Source organism: Argopecten irradians, chromosome 5 (genome assembly GCF_041381155.1).
Source record: "Argopecten irradians isolate NY chromosome 5, Ai_NY, whole genome shotgun sequence".
Lineage (NCBI taxonomy): Eukaryota > Metazoa > Mollusca > Bivalvia > Pectinida > Pectinidae > Argopecten > Argopecten irradians.
The window spans coordinates 17,678,633-17,702,254 of NC_091138.1; the positions used below are offsets into that span (position 1 = coordinate 17,678,633).

At 34.9% G+C, this 23,622-nt stretch overlaps 2 protein-coding genes across 4 annotated transcripts; one reads left to right on the forward strand and one right to left on the reverse strand.

The window, feature by feature from the left end:
• The first annotated feature begins 1,861 nt into the window (after nucleotides 1-1,861).
• On the forward strand, nucleotides 1,862-9,307 carry LOC138323062 (interaptin-like). 2 transcript variants are annotated; one of them, XM_069267395.1, is made up of 7 exons: nucleotides 1,862-2,135; nucleotides 3,449-4,149; nucleotides 4,896-5,237; nucleotides 5,879-6,007; nucleotides 6,900-7,067; nucleotides 7,417-7,554; nucleotides 8,008-9,307. In XM_069267395.1, the coding sequence occupies exons 2-7, from the start codon at nucleotides 3,475-3,477 to the stop codon at nucleotides 8,455-8,457; spliced, it is 1,902 nt and encodes a 633-aa protein (XP_069123496.1). In that variant the 5' UTR covers nucleotides 1,862-2,135; nucleotides 3,449-3,474; the 3' UTR covers nucleotides 8,458-9,307. The 2 variants fall into 2 exon arrangements, with proteins under 2 accessions (XP_069123496.1, XP_069123495.1); XM_069267394.1 differs by having other exon boundaries at nucleotides 1,863-2,122.
• A 298-nt stretch (nucleotides 9,308-9,605) lies between these two features.
• On the reverse strand, nucleotides 9,606-23,615 carry LOC138323063 (uncharacterized). Of its 2 annotated transcripts, none has more exons than XM_069267396.1 (9): nucleotides 23,499-23,615; nucleotides 21,570-21,700; nucleotides 20,716-20,764; nucleotides 19,766-20,035; nucleotides 17,750-17,977; nucleotides 16,274-16,856; nucleotides 15,226-15,352; nucleotides 12,929-13,094; nucleotides 9,606-12,697 (listed from the first exon to the last, which is right to left on the reverse strand). In XM_069267396.1, the coding sequence occupies exons 2-9, from the start codon at nucleotides 21,645-21,647 to the stop codon at nucleotides 12,444-12,446; spliced, it is 1,755 nt and encodes a 584-aa protein (XP_069123497.1). In that variant the 5' UTR covers nucleotides 21,648-21,700; nucleotides 23,499-23,615; the 3' UTR covers nucleotides 9,606-12,443. The 2 variants fall into 2 exon arrangements, with proteins under 2 accessions (XP_069123497.1, XP_069123498.1); XM_069267397.1 differs by having other exon boundaries at nucleotides 23,473-23,589.
• Between the last annotated feature and the right edge of the window lie 7 nt (nucleotides 23,616-23,622).

Sequence of the window (23,622 nt, forward strand, 5' to 3'; positions counted from 1 at the left end):
ACTAAGTTACGATGGATTAGTTTATTTTCTGCTTACTTTTTGATATTGTTACCTGTAATCACACGTGTTTATAAACTCGACAGTTGTACTATCTTTATGTTCTATATGTTACATGTCATCTCTCACTATAGGCCTGAGCTTACATATGTGTAGTAGACTAATACTGTATCATAAATTACAGTAGAACTAAACCTACACATAAAAAAACATAAAAGAGGAATCCATCATACTCGATACTCCTAGGGGGGGGGGGGGACCCGGCGTAAAAAAATAAGGAATTGGATAAAGAGTGAGAATTAGACAGATAGCTCCATTTTCTACCTTTACCGTTTGATGTTTTTATTTTAAAATCTAAAAGTATTCGACTTCGTGGTACATACATGCATGAACATACCGTACTTAAAAATGCTTCACCGCTGACAAATGGTATTTTTTCACTATCAAAAACAGGATAAGACGATTTGGTATTTTGGTACTTACTTTATAACATTACCACCATTGGAAAGTTTTAGCTTCTGATTTTACTTCAATATTAAAACATTAGAAATAATTAATTGCATCCCGAAAAAAATCCGTGGCACTATGTTCTATATAGAATAAAGTTCTGACTGTTCATGCACCAAAAGCAAAATATATTATTTTATGTTATTTTTTGTGTTAATTAGACATATATATACACGATAAGGCACCAATCGTTGTTCAAATGATAATGATGAGTATCATTTATGATCTGTCGGCGGCGGAGCTTCTTTAAAGGGTGCAATGTATATCCCTTTTGTATTTACTTATTCCTAAAAATAAAAAAACACAAAAAAAATGTAAACTCCCAATTATATATATATATATATATTAGATAATATATTGCCATTAATATCCAATATTGGCAGGTTATATCTCGATATCCTTAGCAATAAAAGAACGAAGTTATTAAATTATTAAAAAAATTAAAATATAGTAAATATCCCGATTTTTAAATAATTTTTCAAATCTCATATTTTTTGAAAAAAAAATCACATGACTGTCATATATACTCATCAGTCCATCCACCAAATACAAAAAAAATGTATGACAACATCCATTTTCATTGAGTTGGCCCCCTGTGTACGTGATCTGAGAATTAGTTTCAGATTATATAATCACTCTACATGGTACTATATACGTATAATAGCACCACGTAGAGAATGATCTTTATCGTTTTTTAATCTAGACCTCTTAGACGTCTAAAAATGGTCTTAGAGCACTCAATCTGATTAAAATCATATCTTCGATTACGCTCTGATACTCTACGCTCCAGTACTGGAGCGTAGAGTATCAGAGCGTAATCGAAGATATGATTTTAATCAGATTGTAGAGCACTCTGGTGGGTCCATGATTATATCATTGAATCTGTTTAACTAATTCTCAGATCCCTGTGGTTAATGACAGTGAATCCATGGAGTAATGAGGATGAGTTCATGTGATGTAGTTTATAAATTTTTAATGATTTTATTTATCTAGACCCATAAAACGTCTAATATGATCTATGGGCGCCATTAATGGTGGATCCGAATTTATATAAACTGCAACTAATTCCGGACCCCTGTGGGTCCGGGTACATGTATTTTGCATGTTTTGTAAAAGATCTGGATAACTTCGATTCTTTTCTTTCTAACAGCTATTTATATGTTTTATAAGTGATCTATAACAAGGATTTATAAGTGAGAAAAGTCCTTGCATGCCTACAAGAATTACCGTTCACAAAAACGAATTTTAAAAGCTAACAAGGCATAGATACCCTCCCTCATGTCTTAATCACTAAAATGCTTGACTCGATCGCGTTGATTTCAAGCATGTGTTGGACTATGCTATCTAGGGAAGTCCCCATTTACGTGTTATTACATAAATAAAAAGGAAAGTAACTTATATTATACTATAAATGGAAATTTATGATTTCTAGGAATATCAAAGTTTTAATGAGGAATCACAATTCCAAATATTTTAACTCTGTAGTTTGATGTAAAACATTTCGCTTTGGTAAAGACGACTTTGTTTACCATCTTGTGCACTGAGATAATCAGGATACATTCTATAAATAGAACAGAGAAGTAGACTAACAGGAAAACAGACATAGGAGCAACAAGAGGTAGGATTGGAATGTATGGCAAAATTGTCTTGGTTAAATGATCTCCGTCTTAAAGAATGTTCATATTGTCTTATTTTGCTTAACAGCAATGTAAATAACTACTGATTTATATTGTTAATTCTCAAATATTACTGAACTAATGCGAACTTGTCAGAAGTTTCATTTTTGTTTTAACATGCTTTATATACACCGTGCATGCTTTCTGTCAGCAATTTGTTTGGTTTAACATGTACCATATTCACGGATGTTGATTTCTTAAAGCACTGCTCATGTGATGATATTTTGAAACCTTTTTTTATCAATAATATCATGTATCATGGTAATCATATTAAGGGATATCAATTTATCTGCATGTATTTCAATATTTGTGAAACTATTCTAGACCAATCATTAGTGATCAGGTAGCTCATTATCAACCGCTAAGAGCATCCAGCTTATCATGTTTTTTTGGAGGCACTGTGGACTAGGTTTGATTATGGAACCCAAGAGACCATCCTCAATACTCAATGGATTACTATCACTTACGTTGTATCCACCCCTTGACTATCTCATAGTAAAACTGGAGGCAGGTCAGAAAAAAACCAACTGACTAATATCACAGGCCTGCAGAGTCTTCCTAGTTTGAAGATGACAGAGCACAACACAGTGACATCAAAGCAACACAATCAACCAAAGTGTACCATTATAAAATTCCTTTGATGTACATCAAAGGATCAAATTGCCTTTGTTTCCTGGTGCCTTCCATTTAACTATGAGATAGTCCATGGGTGGTTATAATGTCCAGAATAGTAACCCCTTGAGTATTGAGTATGCCAAGAGACAGGCTGTGCATTTTACACTCGATTTTTAGTAGTTATGCAGAGTAACCAAATTAATATCATTGTGATTGACAAAGACTGAATAAGGGAGGGAATTAATACTCAGTCAGTAAAAGATCTGGATGAATGACCAGGTAGCTTAATAAATCTGTTAAAGCATCAGGCCTAAAGTGCTCAGAGGTCTTGGTTCAAACCCAGTGGTCTTGGCAGTACATTCATTTTCTCATTTCTCATGTCAGTGTTACAAAATTGGCATTTAACCACTGTTTCAAGCAATTGGAAGTGTATGCTAAATGTTTTTGGGGAGGTCCTGATCAATTCTCTATTAAGTTATGGATTTTTTTCCGTCAGAATTCACCACGCCATTCATTATTGACTGGAATATTAAATGTTATAAAAAGAGCTTTTTAAGACACGACAACATAAGAAAATCACATTAAAACCATTAATTTTCAAAATATTCCGCTGAATTAATAACGAATATTTCTGTTTTCATATTTTTAAACAGATTTCTAACATCAGAATGACTTCGAAATGGAGAAAGGTTTCCAATCATCATTAGACAAGTTTGTGCTTCTATCCCAGGCTGAGGCTGAATCTCTGCAAAGCAGAGCCAAGGGAGCACACAATCTAAATCTCCACCTTCAAGAAAATGACATTGAACTGCGAAAGGAGAGAAAGCGATCAAAAGAGTTAGAGAGGCTCCTTCTAGATGCTCATAAACGCATAGGAGAATTGACTTTAAAACAGAAAGATGGAACGAGTGAAGGGAGGACAGCCAAAGCGGAGATCAGTGGACCAGTATCATCTCTTTCACAGTTCATGTCCCAGACTTCAGAGTCAAGCCTCCAGACTGATGGAGCACCTTTATCTTTAAACAGAAGTTTGTCCAAGGGTAAATCTGTCGCACGACATCAAGTGATCCCCCAGGGAAAGTCACACCAAGTCACCTACCCAGAACCTCGTGTATTCAAGTTCGGAAACGAAATTAACGCACCATCAAGTTTAAAAGAAAATTCAGAATCCATGATGAAAGGGAATGTGATGGATGATACAAAACGTGACCTTGATACTAAAGATTCTGTTAAAGAACCTGTGGCAGGAGTCTCTGTTCAGTACTTCAACAATCTGAAAATGGAACTCATAAAAACAAAGAAACAGCTACAGCGAGTACTCCAGCAGACCCACACAGATCTAAACCAAGTGGAGGTTTGTAGCACACATTTTACAGTATCTTATATAAAAATTTTCTCATTGTGCTTGTCATAGACTTTATTAGATATTGCTGTCTCTTGTAATGGATCTAAATTTACTGATAATAAACTTATCTCCCCTTGCTAAAGAGACAGGACACATGCCATAGATTAAAACCTGTAAATACTGTCCCGATGATTTGTCAATGGAGCAAGAAGTTGATTACATGTATCAGAATTCCAAATAAAGACGAAATATTTTTCACTCTCTAGTTGTGTTCCCTGTCTAACATAACACTTTTCGAAAATGACCTTTTCTGAAATAGCTCTGATAGACACCATTTTATTCCTTATTCATTGTCTTCTGCTCATTAGAGATTAATAAATCTTTCATAATATTTGTGGTGAGACAGGCGAATATCAACCTGAGGGGTACGATTCTTAAAAGTTGTCAAACATCAGGGTTTGCCAGGCATTTTGACAGCTAAGAATCTTAAACTGAGGTTTGAGATCTCCTGCCTCACCCAAAAGAGGGTGTCCAGAATGATTCTTTTTCTCTTACCCTATGTGAGTATGTGCACAGATCTTGTGTAGCTTGTCTTTACCCAAGGGTGAGATAGAAAAATCTCACACCTTGAAAGTCATGGATATCCCCGCCCAGGGTAAGAGAAAAGTAGCTCTATTTATAGTAACTTTAGTTCATGTTGTCTGTTAAAGCTCAGGTAATATATGTATTTGTCACCTTTCTTATATCATTTGTAGATACAAAGACAAACCAGTCAAAAAGTGGGAGTTTTGGAAGAACAATTAAAAGATGTGAAAAAAGAAAAAGAAAAGTTGATGGATGAAAATCAAAGTCTAAGAAAGAATTTAATGCTTTACAAGACCAAACTTCAGCAAAACATAGAAGGAACTACTGTGAACAGTGAAGCTAGTGACTCTCTATCTTCTGGCTGTCTGTATGACTCAAATTCTACAAAGGATATGGTGTCTAATGTGTCAGACAGTTCTTGTCAGACGAGTCCCTTCCTACGACCCCTAGTGTCCCCTACCAGGAATAGTGATAATAACTTTAACACTGAAGACAACGCAACTGAAAAACATGTTAGTTTCACTTGATATTCTTTATCTTCTGTTCAGAGTTACTTTTAAAAACTTTAAATTTTCCTGTATGATTTTGTAATGAATTGAAATTTTAAAAGTAACACTTGGAAATACATATTCAGACTTTAACAGAATAAGATATAATTTGCAATTACAAAAAAGTATGCATGGTCAACATTCCTGAACTTTAGGTATTCCTTAACTTGGTAAAATTCTCCGTAGGAAAGCATTTCAGAAATTAAGGAAAAGATTTTGATTAAAAAAATTTCTTACCTTTTAATATTAGAAAACAATTTATTTTGCTTTTGGTGCATACACAATCAGTATTTCATTCCATATAGGACATAGTGCCACAGAATTTTTTTGGGACGTAATTAATTATTTTTTGATATTTTCATATTGAAGTTAAATTAGAAGCTGAAACTTTTTAATGTTAGTTAAAGTCAGTAACTTTTGTAACTGAAGAAAAATACTAAATCGTCTGCTCCTGTTTTTTGATACAGAAAAATAACATTTGTCAGCAGTGGAGCATCTTTAAGGTAAAGAAGGTTGATGAAACTGGGCTCTATGCCCTTTTCCTTAATTTATTAATTGGTTAGTCACAATCTTACATTTTTTGTTTACCTATTTTCCATATTTAGATGACCGACAAGAGAATGTCTCCAGATCCACAACAGGTGATGAAGGATATGCACAATCAGATACAGAGACTGACCAGACAGCTAGAGGACCAACACCGTCTCCATGAACTGACCATCAAGGAAAATAAGGTAAACACTCAAAGATCAACATAAAAGGTGCTCATACAGCAGATCTAATTAAAAGTCATGTAGGTCAGTGTCATTCATGTCAGGATCCATCCTCGATACTCCAGGGGTTTCGATCACTTTCAATCTCAACACCTGGACTATCTCTTAATAAAACTGAAGGCAACAGAACAGAACAAGTAGTTCAGTCGTTGACCTACATCAAAAGAGCAGTATAACAGTACACTGTGGTTGGCTGTGTGGATTTGAAGTTGGGCGTCTGGTGTCTTCAAAGGAAACCTTTGCAGACCTGTGATGTTTTCTGCTGAGCTGTCTTCAGTTTTACTATGAGATAGTCCAGGAGTGTATAGATCGTAAGTGATCGGAACCCCTGGAGTATTGAGGATGATCAAGATCAGAAATAGAGATTATCTTTTATTACATAAATAAATTATCAACAGCCATAATCATTTTCACTCATTTACCGTTAAAAAAGGATATTGTCAAAAGACTGGATAAAAAATAACGATCAATTTCACAATACCAATGCTAAAAATAACGATCATTTTCACAATACCAATGCTAAAAATAACGATCATTTTCACAATACCAATGCTAAAAATAACGATCAATTTCACAATACCAATGCTAAAGGTCATCATTATAAGACCATTATTATAGGACCTTTTCTCCATGTCAACAATATAAATAAGTTTTACACTGTCATCGCTAAAGGTCATTACAACAAATTCAACAAATAAGTTTTCACAAGGTCAAAGATAATCACAAGAGTACCGGTAAGATAAATCTTAAAGACCATTAGAATAAGGTCAAGTATAGAGCTCAACAAGGTCACCGAATTCGGTCATAAGTAATTAGGGAAATTTCTTATTTTACATCTGTCTTTTGAATTCAGGATATAAAGAAGTCCTATCAACAACTCCTCAAGAGTGTACATGATATGGATCGGCACCAGGAACAGACCAATCTAAAAGCAAAGAAAATGCAATTGGAAGAAGAAAACTTCAAACTGAAGAAAGTGGTCACTGATTATGAGGAAGATAACAACCATTTATTATCTACGGTATGCTTCTTATCAATATTTGTATTCCTTTTGACTATTAACATTTCTATTAATGCAGGCATTTTAAGATCCCAAAATGATGTGGATAAAGTATGATTTACCGTCTATTAGTCCCATTATATATTTTATGATATCACAAAAAATCATATCAAAAGATGATGTCACAATCACAGGACGTTGGGACTAATCAATGATAAATTGTACTTTACCCACATCGTTTTGGGATCTTGAAACCCTTCTTTTGTAGATTTCTTTCACATCTTTAATTTTATATATTTTGATGCTGTATTTGTTGACACTCCTTCAAATGATTGTGTTGATATATTAGTCATTGTTTTGTTTCCTGCAGATTGAAGTTATCCAAAATAAGTTGTGTAAAGAGAGTGACAGGGCGATGCAGCTGGAGGCCACACTGAGAGAGGAACAGAGATGTCATGGTCTCAGCAAACATAATCTTTATGGGATGTATGGGAACCTCAAAACCAAGGTAGGACATCAAAAATATCAACCTTAGCAATTAAGCAGAATATGAAATGAAATTTCTTTTGAAATGGAATGTAAGAACAACTGTTAGGGTATGGTATGAAATAAGCCTTTCATATACAGTAATACCTCTATCATCTTGGAATCTTGACCAACAAAATATAATGAATTAAACAGTTGTGTAAGTGGAGAGGAAAAAATATAGAGGCTAGACAGGGTTTCCGACCCAGAACCTCCGAACACTAATCTGATGCTCTACAGATTGTACTACCTGACTGTTGATGATCAGCTCAGTCCAATCCCACTACACTTTTTAATATCAATTTTAATAAACTACATATATGATCAAGTTTATATACTGTTCACTATGCAAACCTCAGGAGTAGCCTTAACATATTTTAATTTACGTTTCTGTCAGAAAATACTATATTTGCTCATTTAATGTCTTTGTTTATAGTACGATCGACTTGCCCACCAGAAAAACTTACTTGAGCAACGACTGGTGGCTGGAGGTTCAAGGCCCTTGGGGATGGAAGCGGCAGGAACACCGGATCGACATATCACACCACAGTCCTCCACAGAGTTGGAACCTACCCCTCCTGCTGAGGAAATTCACATTTATGAAAACGTTGCTAGGAATATTGAACCTTTACGAAACCAATCAGTTGACTCTAAGTTACCACATTTTCATGTTCCATCTGGTGATCCTGATCGAGTGATGTCGGTCCGGGAACCCGTGGAATCCACACATCCATACGATGACGATCTGCCACAGAATAGATCCTCTACTGCTCAAAGTAATGTGCCCGTCGATACTCCACCGCAGTATCTTTGTAAACGGTGTCTTAATGAATTCGATGTAGAAATGGATTTTCTCTGTCATATTGAAAAATGTCTGATTGATTGACACTTGCAATGGTGTATATGATCGCGAGAATTTATGCATGCTTTTGATATGTGAAGACTTGAGTTCAGCGGATTAATATTATTCTAACTTTCGCTTTTATATTCTGTGCCTGTATGTGGATTGATTTTTTTAAAGGATTGTTTTGTGTTCAGTTCTAAACTGTGCAAAATAGGTCAGTGTATAAAGACTACGGAATGTTCTGGAAGGGTATAAATGTTTTGTGAGGAGTGTTTGTTTTGGAATATTTTGGGTGGCGTTTTGATCAATATTAATAATTTATTTGAAAGACTTCATATTAATGAATAACTCTAGGTTAATAAATGTTGTCTCCATTAACTCTTGCAAAATGTCATTAAGTTACTGTGAAGCAGTAATTCTGGTTCAACCTTGTAATGTAGATCATACCAATACATACTCCTTCAAATATCACGACAATTGGTCACTTGACTGTTAGTATATTTACCTATGACCTTGAAGGCAGTAAAAAGGTATATGAAATTTCAGACAATATGCTAGGAAAGTGATATCTTGAGATAAATTTGGACACTAGTTAATTGAAAGGCTAGTTCATTGAAGTGCTAAGTAAAGCCTGCTTCTGTGAGTGTATTTTCTGTCCTGTTTTACACTGTGTAGTTTCAAGATGTTTGTTATGAGATAAGCTTTTACCTTTTGATCAATTAACTCATTAATGACCTACAACTAATTGTTAAACATATAATTTTAGAATCACAAGGTTTTTGTGGAATGATTAAACCCTAGCAAATCACTGTCTTCACTTGCTATGATCAAGCTAATGATGATTAAACTAGTATATATTTTAATCAATAAACGTTTTAACTTTCAAATTTTTCATGTAGTGTTGCTGTTATCACTTCTATGTACACGATACAGTAAAGCCTTAGCAACCACTATGTATCAAGACCACCTGCTTAATAAGACCACTTTTCCAAGGTCTCAAATGACAAATTTCAACAAAATTCAGCATGTGTATAACGACCATTTGTCTATAAAGGTAATATTCCTTGTCCCTTTATAGACAGATTTGACTGTATTCCAAAGCAAATATGACTTAGCCTTTTGTTTTATGGCATTATCCTCATTCGGCAAAGATTCTTTAAGTATGAGGTCATTATAAGAAAAAGGCTAGGTAAAAGAAAATAATTTTAATGAGTAAAAATATGTACATAAAAATTAACACAGATAACAAGTAAAGATGCTGAACAATTGCATTTCAATAAGTTAATCATACAGAGTGTACATTAGGAGACAGAGTAAACACCGGTATCTTGGTGGTATTATTAGTTCAGTAAAACACATCTATAATGAACATGTTTACAACAAAAAGTACTATCATTAGCCCCCTGAGGTTCGTTATAACCATGTTTTACTGTAATATTTTATCCGATTTCTGTAAGATGATAATTGTCCTTTAAGTATCTTTCTTTGTATAAATCATACAACTAAAAGGGAAATAAGTATCCATGAAGACTTATACATTGTATGTATATATAAGAAATAATACCAATTTACTATCTGTAACTCATTAATCTAATATAACTAGACTTTCTGTCTTCCATTTCCTGTTAAATAAGTTTCAAATTTGATAATAAACTTTTGTGTTCTGTTTTTGCATATAACAGAGTTATGTGCCAGCTTGTGGGTATTGATTAAAACTGAACAACATGGGGCAATACACATAATACAATCTGAACGACATCGGGCATGACACATAATACATTGTGATTTATCTCCCCTCAGTCGCTCCGGTTGGGTATTGATTGTGACATTGTGGCCGTTTTCGATTATACGGTTTGACTGGTTGGACCTAGTTGTTTGTTTATTAATTAAAGACGGACCTGGTGATTTTATATTGTTTTCAGACGAGCCTTGACAAGGCTATCACAGGCATGTATAATAAACTGCAGGTCCGTCAGGATTTATACTTGAAATAATGACTTTAACCAACAGTCGAACCGGTTGTTCCGAATAAACAAAAAACGGCCTGTGTTTGTGAGCATAATGATATCTACTCTTCAAGGGAGATAACTCAGTAATATATAAAGACGGCCTAATGAGTAAAGGGATTTGTATTCCTATTGAGTTTGATAATCCTCTGCCCTCATTAAGTGAATACCACTAGAAACCAATACAGGAAGAAATGAAATTAAGATTGAAAAAAAAAATCAGATAGCATTGATTGGTAGTACAGAACGACAAGCTACAGATTATATAGACAGAGAACACAGTCATTAGAGTATGAAAGATGGTTAATCAGAATCTGTTGAAAGTTGGATGAATATGTTAAACCATCGTTGGAGACCCACGGCTGATTGTACTACACTACACTACGCTAAGTAGTGTTAAGTGCGATCACCTGTGAGTCTCTGACGATGATGAGTAAGCCAGCTAGTACCATGTTGACACAGTAACCCGTCGCTACAGGACTCTGTATTACATACATGTATCAACTGGCCCTCCAGTACAAATGCCCCAGAACACCTTGTTAAGAGCTGTGTTTATCAAAACAGTATTACACAGTTTTTTGGGTTTTTTTTTTATTGAAAACTGAACACATTTACACTTGTTAAATTGTTATTAGTAAAAATGTATACATATATATGCGAACATTTGAGTATGTTTGAAAATTCTGTTAACACTATCTAATGGTAAACAATTAACAAATCATTGCTTTAATATCTCAACTGATATGGCAGGTTTCATATCATTGTTTCAAGATTTAAGCTCAGGGGTGTTGCCATTATGAAATGGTGCTATTGATCAAATAGATCTTCTCTTCCATTCTGATGTTGGAGGAGTGTGTGGGGATTTCAGGGGGTGGGGCGGGGCAAAACCATGAAAACATGAAGCTGAGATCATTGTTAATCTGGGCCCAGATCAATATTCTTTAATCAAAATTCTTCATAGTAAAGTATTACCATTGGGAATAATTCACATACCACATGATAGCCGATGATGTTTGTGCAGTACTTGTATCTCCAGTGGTGATGGAACGTAACTATTTGAAATTTTCCCGCTGAAATGAGGTTAGCGTGGAATATCATCATTTGATGTCATTCTATCACCAATAGACACAATAGTCCCGCACAAACGTTACGGGTATCACATGGTACTTGAATTATTCCCATTAGGTAAATGGAGAAATTTAGCTTAAGGAACTTTGATGAAAGTAGAGCCAGATACAGTACAAAGGTATCTTTATCCCATACATTAATAAAGATACCAGGTATATATCTTTAATCTCATATATTAAAGTTACCAGGTATATACACTGTATCTTTAATCTCATAAATTAAAGATGCTCCACCGCTGACAAATGGTATTTTTTCACTTTTAAAAACAGGAGCAGACGATTTAGTTTTCTTCAGTTACAAAAGTTACTTACTTGAGACCATTACCACCATTGAAAAGTTTGAGCTTCTAATTTTACTTCACGTTAAAAACATAAAAAATAATTAATTGCATCCCGAAAAAATTCCGTGCCACTATATCCTATATGGAATGAAGTACTGATTGCGCATGCACCAAAGACGAAGTAAATTATTTTATATTATTTTTTGTGTTAATTATATATATATACGCGATTAAACACCAATTATTGTTCAAATGATGAATATCATTTATGCTCTGTAGGCGGTGGAGCATCTTTAATAAAGATACCAGGTATATATCTTTAATCTCATATATTAAAGTTACCAGGTATATACACTGTATCTTTAATCTCATAAATTAATAAAGTTACAAGGTATGAATCTTTAATCTCATATATTAAAGTTACCAGGTATATACACTGTATCTTTAATCTCATTAATTAATAAAGATACCAGGTATATATCTTTAATCCTGTGCATCATTAACCTTATCAGGTATATACCAGGTATATACCAGGTATATATTTTTATCTTAAATCTCATGCATCGTTAAAGTTACCAGATAATTATATATATGTTTAATCTCATGGTACATCATTATAGATAAGTGTCTTCAGTCTCCTGAGCTACTTGAATGTGTTGGTTGGTATTTCTTGTGGTGAGAATCTTCAGTAAATCCCGTCTCCCTAGTATTTCTAGCATATTTATGAGTTCGTCATGACAACATACAGGCACTGCTCTGCGTGATTGTTTTGACAGCAGCATCCAATAAGAAAGCAGTATGAACATTGGCCACTCCCGGTAGGTGTAACAAAAGTGCTGGAGTATTTCTATATCTCGAAAGTTGAGTTCTAAACAAAAGATATATTACACGATTTTAAAAAGAAAAATATACCAGTTACATGTATTTTTTTCAATTTCATAGGAGAATGAATTTGCGTACAAATGGATATAATAAAAAAGAAACCAATCATAAAGTCAGATTTAGTGTGAAAATAAGTTTAAATTAATTATCAAAGCAATAAAGTATTGAATGGAAATTTATTAGCCACCAACGACCAGAAAGATTAGAATCTAATTACTGAGTAATGCAGCGAAGTCCTTCCAGTCCTTGGCTCGGATATGGAGAGTGTTCACATCCAGGTGAATGAACAGAGCAAGAAGTTGTTCCCAAGTCACATCTAATGTTGCCATCAAGTCGGACTTCCTCAACTTGGACTCAAAGGCTGCATGGATGCACACACACATCTGAAAACATTGAGGTATCAATAGTGTTATAGTACTGTAAGGAAAGGAAGTAAAGAGAACTAAAAGTCAAACTAGAAATCCATAGGACCATGATACTATATAGTGGGGTAAATATTTTCTGCAGTTTTCTATTCAGGGCGTATTTGCGGAGGTAAATATTTTCTGTTGTTTCCTATACAGGGCGTATTCGCAGAGATACATATTTTCTGCAGTTAATTCCTATATAGGGTGTAATCGCAGAGGTAAATATTTTCTGCAGTTTCCTATACAGGGTGTATTCGTGGAGGTAAACTTTTTTTTGCAGTTTCCTATATAGGGCGTATTCACGTAGGTAAATATTTTCTGCAGTTTCCTATACAGGGTGTATTGGCATAGGTAAGGGCGTATTAACGGAAGTAAATATTTTCTGCAGTTTCCTATACAGAGCGTATTCGCGGAGGTTAATATTTTCTGTAGTTTCCTATACAGGGCGTATTCGTGGAGGTAAATGTTTTCTGCTCTTTCCTATACAGGGCGTATTAGTGGAGGTAAATATTTTCTGCAGTTTCCTATACAGGGCGTTTTGGTGGAGGTAAATGTTTTCTGCTCTTTCCTATACAGGGCGTATTAGTGGAGGTAAATATTTTCTGCAGTTTTCTATTCAGGGCGTATTTGCGGAGGTAAATATTTTCTGTTGTTTCCTATACAGGGCGTATTCGCAGAGATACATATTTTCTGCAGTTAATTCCTATATAGGGTGTAATCGCAGAGGTAAATATTTTCTGCAGTTTCCTATACAGGGTGTATTCGTGGAGGTAAACTTTTTTTTGCAGTTTCCTATATAGGGCGTATTCACGTAGGTAAATATTTTCTGCAGTTTCCTATACAGGGTGTATTGGCATAGGTAAGGGCGTATTAACGGAAGTAAATATTTTCTGCAGTTTCCTATACAGAGCGTATTCGCGGAGGTTAATATTTTCTGTAGTTTCCTATACAGGGCGTATTCGTGGAGGTAAATGTTTTCTGCTCTTTCCTATACAGGGCGTATTAGTGGAGGTAAATATTTTCTGCAGTTTCCTATACAGGGCGTTTTGGTGGAGGTAAATATTTTCTGCAGTTTCCTATACAGAGTGTATTTGCATGGGTAAATATTTTCTGCAGTTTCCTATATAGGGCGTATTCGTGGAGGTAAATATTTTCTGCAGTTTCCTATACAGGGTGTATTCGCGGAGGTTAATATTTTCTGCAGTTTCATATACAGGGCTTATTCGTGGAGGTAAATATTTTCAGCAGTTTCCTATACAGGGTGTATTCGTGGAGGTAAACATTTTTTTTTGCAGTTTCCTATATAAGGCGTATTCACGTAGGTAAATATTTTCTGCAGTTGCCTATATAGGGCGTATTCGCGTAGGTTAATATTTTCTGCAGTTTCCTATATAGGGCAAATTAGCGTAGGTAAATATTTTCTGCAGTTTCCTATACAGAGTGTATTCACGTAGGTAAATATTTTCTGCAGTTTCCTATACAGAGCATATTCGCATAGGTAAATATTTTCTGCAGTTTCCTATACAGAGCGTATTCGTGGAGGTAAATATTTTCTGAAGTTTCCTATACAGGGTGTATTTGTGGAGGTAAATATTTCCTGCAGTTTCCTATACAGAGCATATCCGCGTAGGTAAATATTTTCTGCAGTTTCCTATATAGGGCGTATTCGTGGAGGTAAATATTTTCTGCAGTCTCCTATACAGAGTATATTCTCGTAGGTAAATATTTTCTGCAGTTTCCTATTTAGGGCGTATTCGCGTAGGTAAATATTTTCTGCAGTTTCCTATATAGGGCGTATTCGTGGAGGTAAATGTTTTCTGCAGTTTCCTATACAGAGCGTATTCGTGGAGGTAAATATTTTCTGAAGTTTCCTATACAGGGCGTATTCCTGGAGGTTAAATTTCACAACACACCGATTCCTATTATTCTTTAAAGTATTGATCTTAGGTCCATCAATGAGTATGGAAATATGGGGGTTAAATGTATTTCAAATTTTTAAATTACACCCATACTATTTCAAAGGAGAGCAAATCCAAATTTCATCAGATTGACTATATAGCTTGTCTATAAATAGTAAATACTGATAAAGGACTCCACTATAGCTTACCTTTGTGTTCCAGTAAATATCATCTCCGGATTCGCACGACGACTCATCATCAACTGGGATATTTAACTGTCCACATTGATCATCAGGACTCCAAACTTCCTTTGGTTGTGTGGAATTTTCACCTAGTCTTTATAAATAAGAATGATTTTATATAATATATATATACAGTATATACAATGATCAAAATAACCAGCTTATGACATTCACACCATAATTATAACCAGCTATTTATTATACATGTCATTTTTTTGTTTTGTTGTACCTTTATATAAGCAGGTTATTTTTGCAGGTCAAAATTTGTGATTTTGACAAATAATTTGGCTATAAGGGTACAAGTAAGTATATTTCATGAATTTCTAAATACTTCACAGATGTCCTGCAAAATTAAAGATCTTTCCTGCAAAGGAATATACAATTATAGCATTATGATGAGGTTGATGCATGTTTTTATTGACCAAAGAAAATTATCGACCGAGGATGTAGTCTGAGGTTGAAAATAATTTGTCTTTGTTCAATAAAAACATGCATCGACCGAATTCCAAATGCTACAATTTTTTTATTATTTTACTTGGTTTTTCTTAACAAGCAATAAATAAAAAGACATAAAACAATCTAGTGTATACATTATACATCTGCATTTGTATTTCAGGATATATTACCAGAAATTTAATGAGGAAATATCAAAATGATCATATCAATAATAAGAGGATTTAGATAAGTTTTCCTATTAATCCCGATTTCCAGATACATGTACAGTAGCATATGGCGAATGCATCATCATACTTCAGTTTTCATATAGTTTTCAACATCCATTAAACGACGTCTATAGTTTATATTACTGTCTTAATAAAAGTACTGCTCTTACGTGTGTCATAATTACATCTTTGTATTTGTAGCTCCGACGTTGCTTAGAATGTTTCATTTCTCATTAAGACTACTGACAGAGAGGTAAACCCGTCTGTCTATCATTCGCTGTGTTTGATGGTTATGTTTTACCAACAAAACTGGCAACAATACAGCTAGATTAATAACAAATTTAAGGACAAACCTGGTATAAATCTTGTCCATACTCCGTCTTTTGAAACCTTTATCGAACCACTGCTCATGGTTTTTCATTGCTGTGACATCTACGTCCCCGAACTCTGAGCTAAGACGACTCCGTCGGCTGTTCCTGAAAAGACTAGAAGGGTAGTGACCCGGTACCCAGCCAATGTTACAGTAGTATATACTGTTGTAACTTCCATCCTCGTGGGCACTTTTGGAGTGCGCCTTACGATACTCCTCGTTCACATACACATAATTTTTGTAACTAGTTGTGGGAGTTAGGTACATGTCATTCATGCTCTCAGATCGTACTAAACGTTTGACTCGGGGAGGAACAGGTGCAGGGTATTCATTACGGTCATCATTCTCCTCCGCTTCCCTGAACATAAGTAGGTGAGGGAGATGGGGTGAGGGTGGTTCCTCTGAATCCTCTTCATCTTCTTCACTCGGTACATCTATATTGTCTATAATCCAGCTGAGGACACGACTAGGGGCTGGCAGCCTCCCCATCAGGACCCCCTCCACCTTCATCTTGATCTCCTCTCCCAGTCCTGTCTTCACCCTCATACAATTCACTGTGTGGAAGTCTACAAAGGTGAGCAAAGGGGAATACCGATAATATATTTACTGAAATGGACATTGAGGTAGTATCTGTATCAGTTATATTATATATGAATAAGTACTCAGTCTTTGCATATTACAGAGCTATGACCTTTCCAGGAATGTGTCGATTATGTTGTCAATATTTTGTGATCAAAACTTAAGTTGCTCTATCTGCAAAATATGACGTTACACTTTGAAAAATTCAATACCTTCCTGTAATGGAATATGCTGTATCTGTAATATGCAAAAATGGAATAGTCTGAATTAAGTGATCTATGATCTATAACCTTAGCCCGAGATGCTAGGTTGGGGAGTCATACACTGATACAGGAAGCTTGATTATGTAATTATGTAAATTAACACCGTCATAAGCTCTAATGGCTTCTGGAGTCTTAAACATGAACAAGTTTTATGTCCAATTAAGTAACATTAATAACATGTAGGAGTGAATTTCAGAGGGCTCATTGTGCCAGTGTTAGTTTAAGCGTGACTTGAACGAGTTCAGTGTCATTGTGAATACCACATTTTCAGGCAGACTGGTTCATGTATTCACTATACTGTTGAATTTTTTTTTGTGACATTTAATCTAGCCATGTTCTTCAGAATCTTTTTGGAGTGCCCTCTGGTGGCAGTAACAGCTAGGAGACATTGTTAAGAGTTTGTCCTTATTCACAATATTGATCGTTGAATGAGTTAAAATTCAGTCCAGATATTTTGAAGAAGTCAATCATTGATGGTCAAATGACACACATGATAACACAAAATTAGAGCATAAAGAAAATTAAGAAATCCCCCTATACATGTAGTTCTTTGGACTATAGGCATGTTTGTCTGATGTCAAGTCAACTAATAATAATGGGGAGCTGACAGTACTTACCAATAGACCACACACACGGCTGCCTTGAAGCAATTTCCAGCACGCTGTTGTCATCATTGTATGCAACAGTGATGTCAGGGTTGTTTCTACTGAGTTGAAGGAAGTACAGAATCTCAAGTTTATGATTTACTAAACACAGATTTTGTGACGTGAGCAAAAGTCTTAACTTGTCTGAAGGTGAGAATCTTTCGTCTACAACTTTGTCCACAAACCAAGAAAAGCATGGCCCTAAAACAAAGATAAATATGGTTATAGAATTAAGAAATTAGGATATGCCATTTTATTACAAGTACACACAGGCAATATTTTTACACATGAAATTCATGTGAAAATTTCTTGTGAACAAAGGAAAAAACATGAATTTCACATGAAAAAATTTCACATTTCTCTGGTAATTTGAAGTTAAATTCACATAGATTTTATGTGAAGTTTTTCACATGAATTTCATTAATTTCACGTAATATTGTAATATTTCTTCACCTAAAATTCACACATGAATTTCATGTGAATCAGGGCAAAAAAGTAAATTTCACATGAACATTTTCACATTGATTTCATGTTAAATTCACATGAAATTTTTAATGTGAAAATTTTCATGTGAAGGAAATATTCACATAAAATTCATGTGAATTTAACTTGAAAATTTGAAATATGTCTGTTAGACATTAAGTGCTCGCTTACTTCTTCCTAACATTAATTTCCAGTGTGAAATCATCCTCGGCAACAGGTGTCCTCGTGTACGTAGCACTTGCGCTCATTATCCTTGGGACTATTGCAAGGAGATGGTTTATGCCCTTGGTGTATTGTAATAAATACTTTCCTTTACTTCATCAGAACTATAAATGTGAAATAAATTTGAACTTTGTTGAGTGTGTTCTTTGTTACATAGAAGTGTGTTTATTATATTGATACAATAGACATGTTTTGCTGTTCAAAATATTCGCTAGAACACTGTTCAGTCTCTGTGCATGTGGTGACTTACCTGTGCCTCGCTTGAACGCCGTTCTGGGGTACATTAGATCTAGAGCTCAGACAGCCAGACTGATATTTTATATTGTCTTTTTTTGTTTCTCTTCCGCAAGGATGTGTGATTTTAGAAATATTTCTAAGAACTGAAGCAAATGCGGACTGCGGTAACAAGATTTAGTAAGCGATAGTGGAACGTACACCTAGGACCTAGGAAATAAATTAATATGTGGCCTGTACTAAAAGTTATCCGTTTCGTTACATTCTTTTATTGACTATTTAAACCTGATTTACATTGTATTGTTCCGGAAGTTTCCGAAGTTGATCAGATGCTTAGAATATCGTGAGCGATGCAAGAGTTTGTTTGACACAATTTAGCACTTATAATGTCATTGTTCTTTATTTATAGTAGATTATCGCTGACAAGTATGTCTTAGTATATGTTTTTGAAAGGTTGACTTCACTAAAATCACGGCAAAATCTATTAAATGGTATGAGACACAGACTTCTGGTATCGCGTGTGCAGTTGGAATCTGCACATATAGGCTAGCGGATGTACACAGACTCTACACCCGACAAGGATAATAATAGAGCGAGTGCACTCGCACTAAAAAATTCACATGAAGAAAAATATTGCCTGTGTGTTAATACAATGCTACCCTTTAATTCAGACCAATTGGCTTCCAAATGTTCCTCCATAAATCTTAATTTCCATGATAACTGTTATCAATTGAAGCGTTTCATGTGTTAAATTATAACAGTTTGAACAAAATTGATCAAATAGCTAATATTAAATTATTGGCCATTTTACAAAACCTGTGTATAGAGACCAGAATATGATGGCAACCAAAAGTTTTGGCAAAGAAGAAAACCTGCAAAAATGCACATCTTCTGCACATTTGCCCTAACATTGCTGCCAAGTTTCATCGACCCAGTAGTTTAGAAGGAGTTGTTCTGACAGACAAGCTGATTCTAGCATAACCCTCTAACTTCAATATGTTTGGAGGAGAAACAAACTTGTAGTTTAAACACCAAGTTATATAATCATACCTAGTAGAGATTCAAGCTTTCTCTTCAGTACGGCTATTTTCGTAACATAAGCGTCACTTTTGTAAGATTCTTCATAAAACTTTTGAACAGTGGATGTGTTGTGCTGAGTATCACAGGTTAAAACACACAGAGAATGGAACAGCTTTCGTTGCCATTGTTTGTGTGGGTTTCCACAAAAATGCTGGACAGGACTCGGAACTTTGATTTCCAATTCGTCACTTTCCAAAAAACAAAGTTCCTCTTGTTGAAATTGAACATCAGCAAGCTTGACTGAAGAATAATAAGAAAGAAGCAAATCAAATATGTACAATATTTAAACAGCTATGCAATATATGATATCATTTACAATGTACATGTGTGTGCCATCTTCCTTGTCCATGACACACTGTATAACATAAGATATTGTGTGCACTTTCTCTTATGGCTTGGGGTCTCCTAAACATTACATGGGTAGAACAATTTCTATAGTTAGCCATTGATACAATGATTACAATAACATATCCTGTCTTAGCGACCACCTCTGTATTAGGACCAACTGCTTAATAAGATCACTTTTCTAAGATCCAAAATGACCATTTTCAACACAATTCAACCTGTGTATAAAGACCACTTAGCTATACAGACCATTTTCTCCTTTGGGTGATTTATAGATAGGTTTGACTGTAAAAAAACCCAATATTTGTAGTTTTTCATATTCCTGGTGTCATATATATAGCAATCATAAAGACAACAAATATGTCCATACAATGAAAAAATGGCGATATACAATATCACACATCATACAAAATCAAAATTGAATATTCTGATTATAAAGGAGGTAATTAAGGGGTTAAGGTGTCCTACCACTAACCCCCTCATTCTGGGTAGCAAATTAAAAACCAATCTGGGCCAGTTCTCAGGTACTGACTACATCTGAAGCATAATGGTGCCATTGTTATTCTTATACTTACAAAAGGAAAATGAATCTGCGACTCTCTTCTCCTTCAGTGTAACTCTTCTCTGAAAAGATAACAACACTATATCAATGTAATATCAATATTGTCAAGAAGTCATTATAAACATTTCCTATAATAATTTTGAATAGAGATAAAATATGAAAGACTAAGTTTTTCAAGCAAAAAAAAAATGCTATTGAACAGGAACTCATCCTCGATACTTCAGGGGTTACCATCACTGTCATTTTATCCACCCCTTGACTATGTCATAGCAAATCTGAAGGCATATAATTCAGGAGATCATGAAAACAATCAAACTCTCAAACTCTATGGAAAAATCTTATAATCAAATTAAATAAGAACTATGTATGGTTTGGGCCCTTATTGGCCCCCAACTTCGCAAGCCAAGCTAGGGTATTCAGTTTCAGGGAAAGTTCCGTACTGAATACCTTTGGCTAGCGAAGTTGATTGGCCCCAAAATTCATCAACTCAGTGTTACATAATCAAGCTGTTGTATCTGAAATATTTCCTGATTTATCTAAGATGGTACTTTTCTATTATAAGCGCTCTAGTTGCCATGGTAACCATTCAAAATTTGCTTAAATTAAGCAAATATGGAAAATTGGTCATTTTCACCTTTTTTTTGGTAGTTTTTCTCTAGGAAACAATAGAGTGCAATCTTAAATAAACTTTATATCGCCTATGTTTGAGAGGGTTACCATGGCAACAACAACTGCAATTTCATAATTATTTATATACTAGATATTTGAAATTCAACAGTTTAATCACAAAATAACAGGTTTGAAAATTTAACAGATTTGTAAGCCAAAAAGGGTCCAAGTCCTTTTAATCATTTGCTACTTATGTACCCTTTTAGGAACAGGGACTTGGCCCTTTGTATAGTATAATTGTTCTTGAAACAATAGTCGATTTCCAACTTCAGTCATCCTGGTGGCGGAATGGGTCAAGTTTCTCAATCTCAAGGATCATCTTTCTGAAACTTATTGACAGAAAAAGATATAATTGCATAATCTTGTTACATCTCTCTTATTGTTTTTCTGGATACGAAAAGATAAAAGATTTTTTCAATAATTAGACCATTTCAATAAATAAATATATCACTCTTGAATTTTTGTAATTAAACACTGAAATTCATAAATAATGAAGAATTGCATTTAAACTTGACATTGAGCAAGCATCATCTGTACACTAATTAGCCTGATTAGTTGCTATATATAGTATATAATAAGTTGTTAGGTTAGGAAGTCCTAGATTGAAGCAGGGAGCTTAATTTGGACATTGTCATATAAACATATACATGATCAACCCCCTCCTCCCCAAAAAAAGATAGAATATTGAAAAAACTTACACCCCCCCCCAAAAAAAAAAGGCATGTTAGAATTAAAGAATAAAAGCATCAATCAAACATACTGTATCACTTCCTTCCTGATCCAGGAGACTGAATGTATTGGTTATAATAGATAGCACGTAATAACACATGTGCACGTAATAACACAGGGGCACATATTAACACAGAAGCATGTAATAACACAGGGGCATGTAATAACACATGTGCACGTAATAACACATGTGCATGTAATAACACAGGGGCACATATTAACACAGAAGCATGTAATAACACAGGGGCATGTAATAACACAGGGGCACATATTAACACAGAAGCATGTAATAACACAGGGGCACGTAATAACACAGGGGCACGTAACAACACCAGGGGGCATGTAATAACACAGGGGCATGTAATAACACAGGGGCACATATTAACACAGAAGCATGTAATAACACAGGGGCATGTAATAACACAGGGGCACATATTAACACAGAAGCATGTAATAACACAGGGGCATGTAATAACACAGGGGCACATAATAACACAGGAGCATGTAATAACACAGGGGCACGTAATAACACAGGAGCACGTAACAACACCAGGGGGCATGTAATAACACAGAACCATGTAATAACACAGGAGCATGTAATAACACAGGAGCATGTAATAACACAGGAGCACGTAATAACACAGGGGCACGTAATAACACAGGGGCACGTAACAACACCAGGGGATTAGTGCAATGACAATTCTACAAAAAATTACATGGACCTATCATAGTGTCTATACTTAAATACATAATCAGCTATAGATTATTCAGGACTGTATTGGACTTACATATTATATAATGGAACATGTGGGTACTGTATAATTGTGTCGACCCTTAACCAGTTAACTAACTGACTAATATACATGATGTCTATGGTCCAAAAGAAGACTGGTACTCATACTCAGGTCCCTGTGCTATGTGTATGGGCCTGTGTGTATTCTCTCCCTTTAACTTTTTTTTACGTTACCATGCACCATTGAAATATATAATATATATACTACGATATTGAGATTAATTGAGAGAATACCAGGCTAGTCATAACCAGCAGTCGTGTGGATGTACGCACGTTACCTAGGCCGTTTTCGATTATACGGTTTGACTGGTTACCTAGTAGTTCGTTTATTAATTAAAGACGGACCTGGCGATTTTATATTATTTCCAAACGAGCTTTGGCAAAGCCCTCACAGGCCTGTACATATCAAAAACTGCAGGTCCGTCGGGATTTATACTTGAAATAATGACTTTAATCAACGGTCGAACCGGTTGTTCCGAATAAACGAAAACGGCCCTACTGTAGCTACTTAGCTGACTGAAATGAATGTGACAGTTGATTCTGGCTTGGCGATTGACTTCATTAATTTGTAGTATTTACCGATTACTATTCCAATGTGTGCTTACTTATTAATTTCTGTGACGGAGGATAAACAAATCCAGCATAAACAAGGAACAGAGGAACACATCCATTGTTGAAGAGTTGTTACACCTGTTTTTACAGGTACCCATGTGTAAATGGATTTGATTG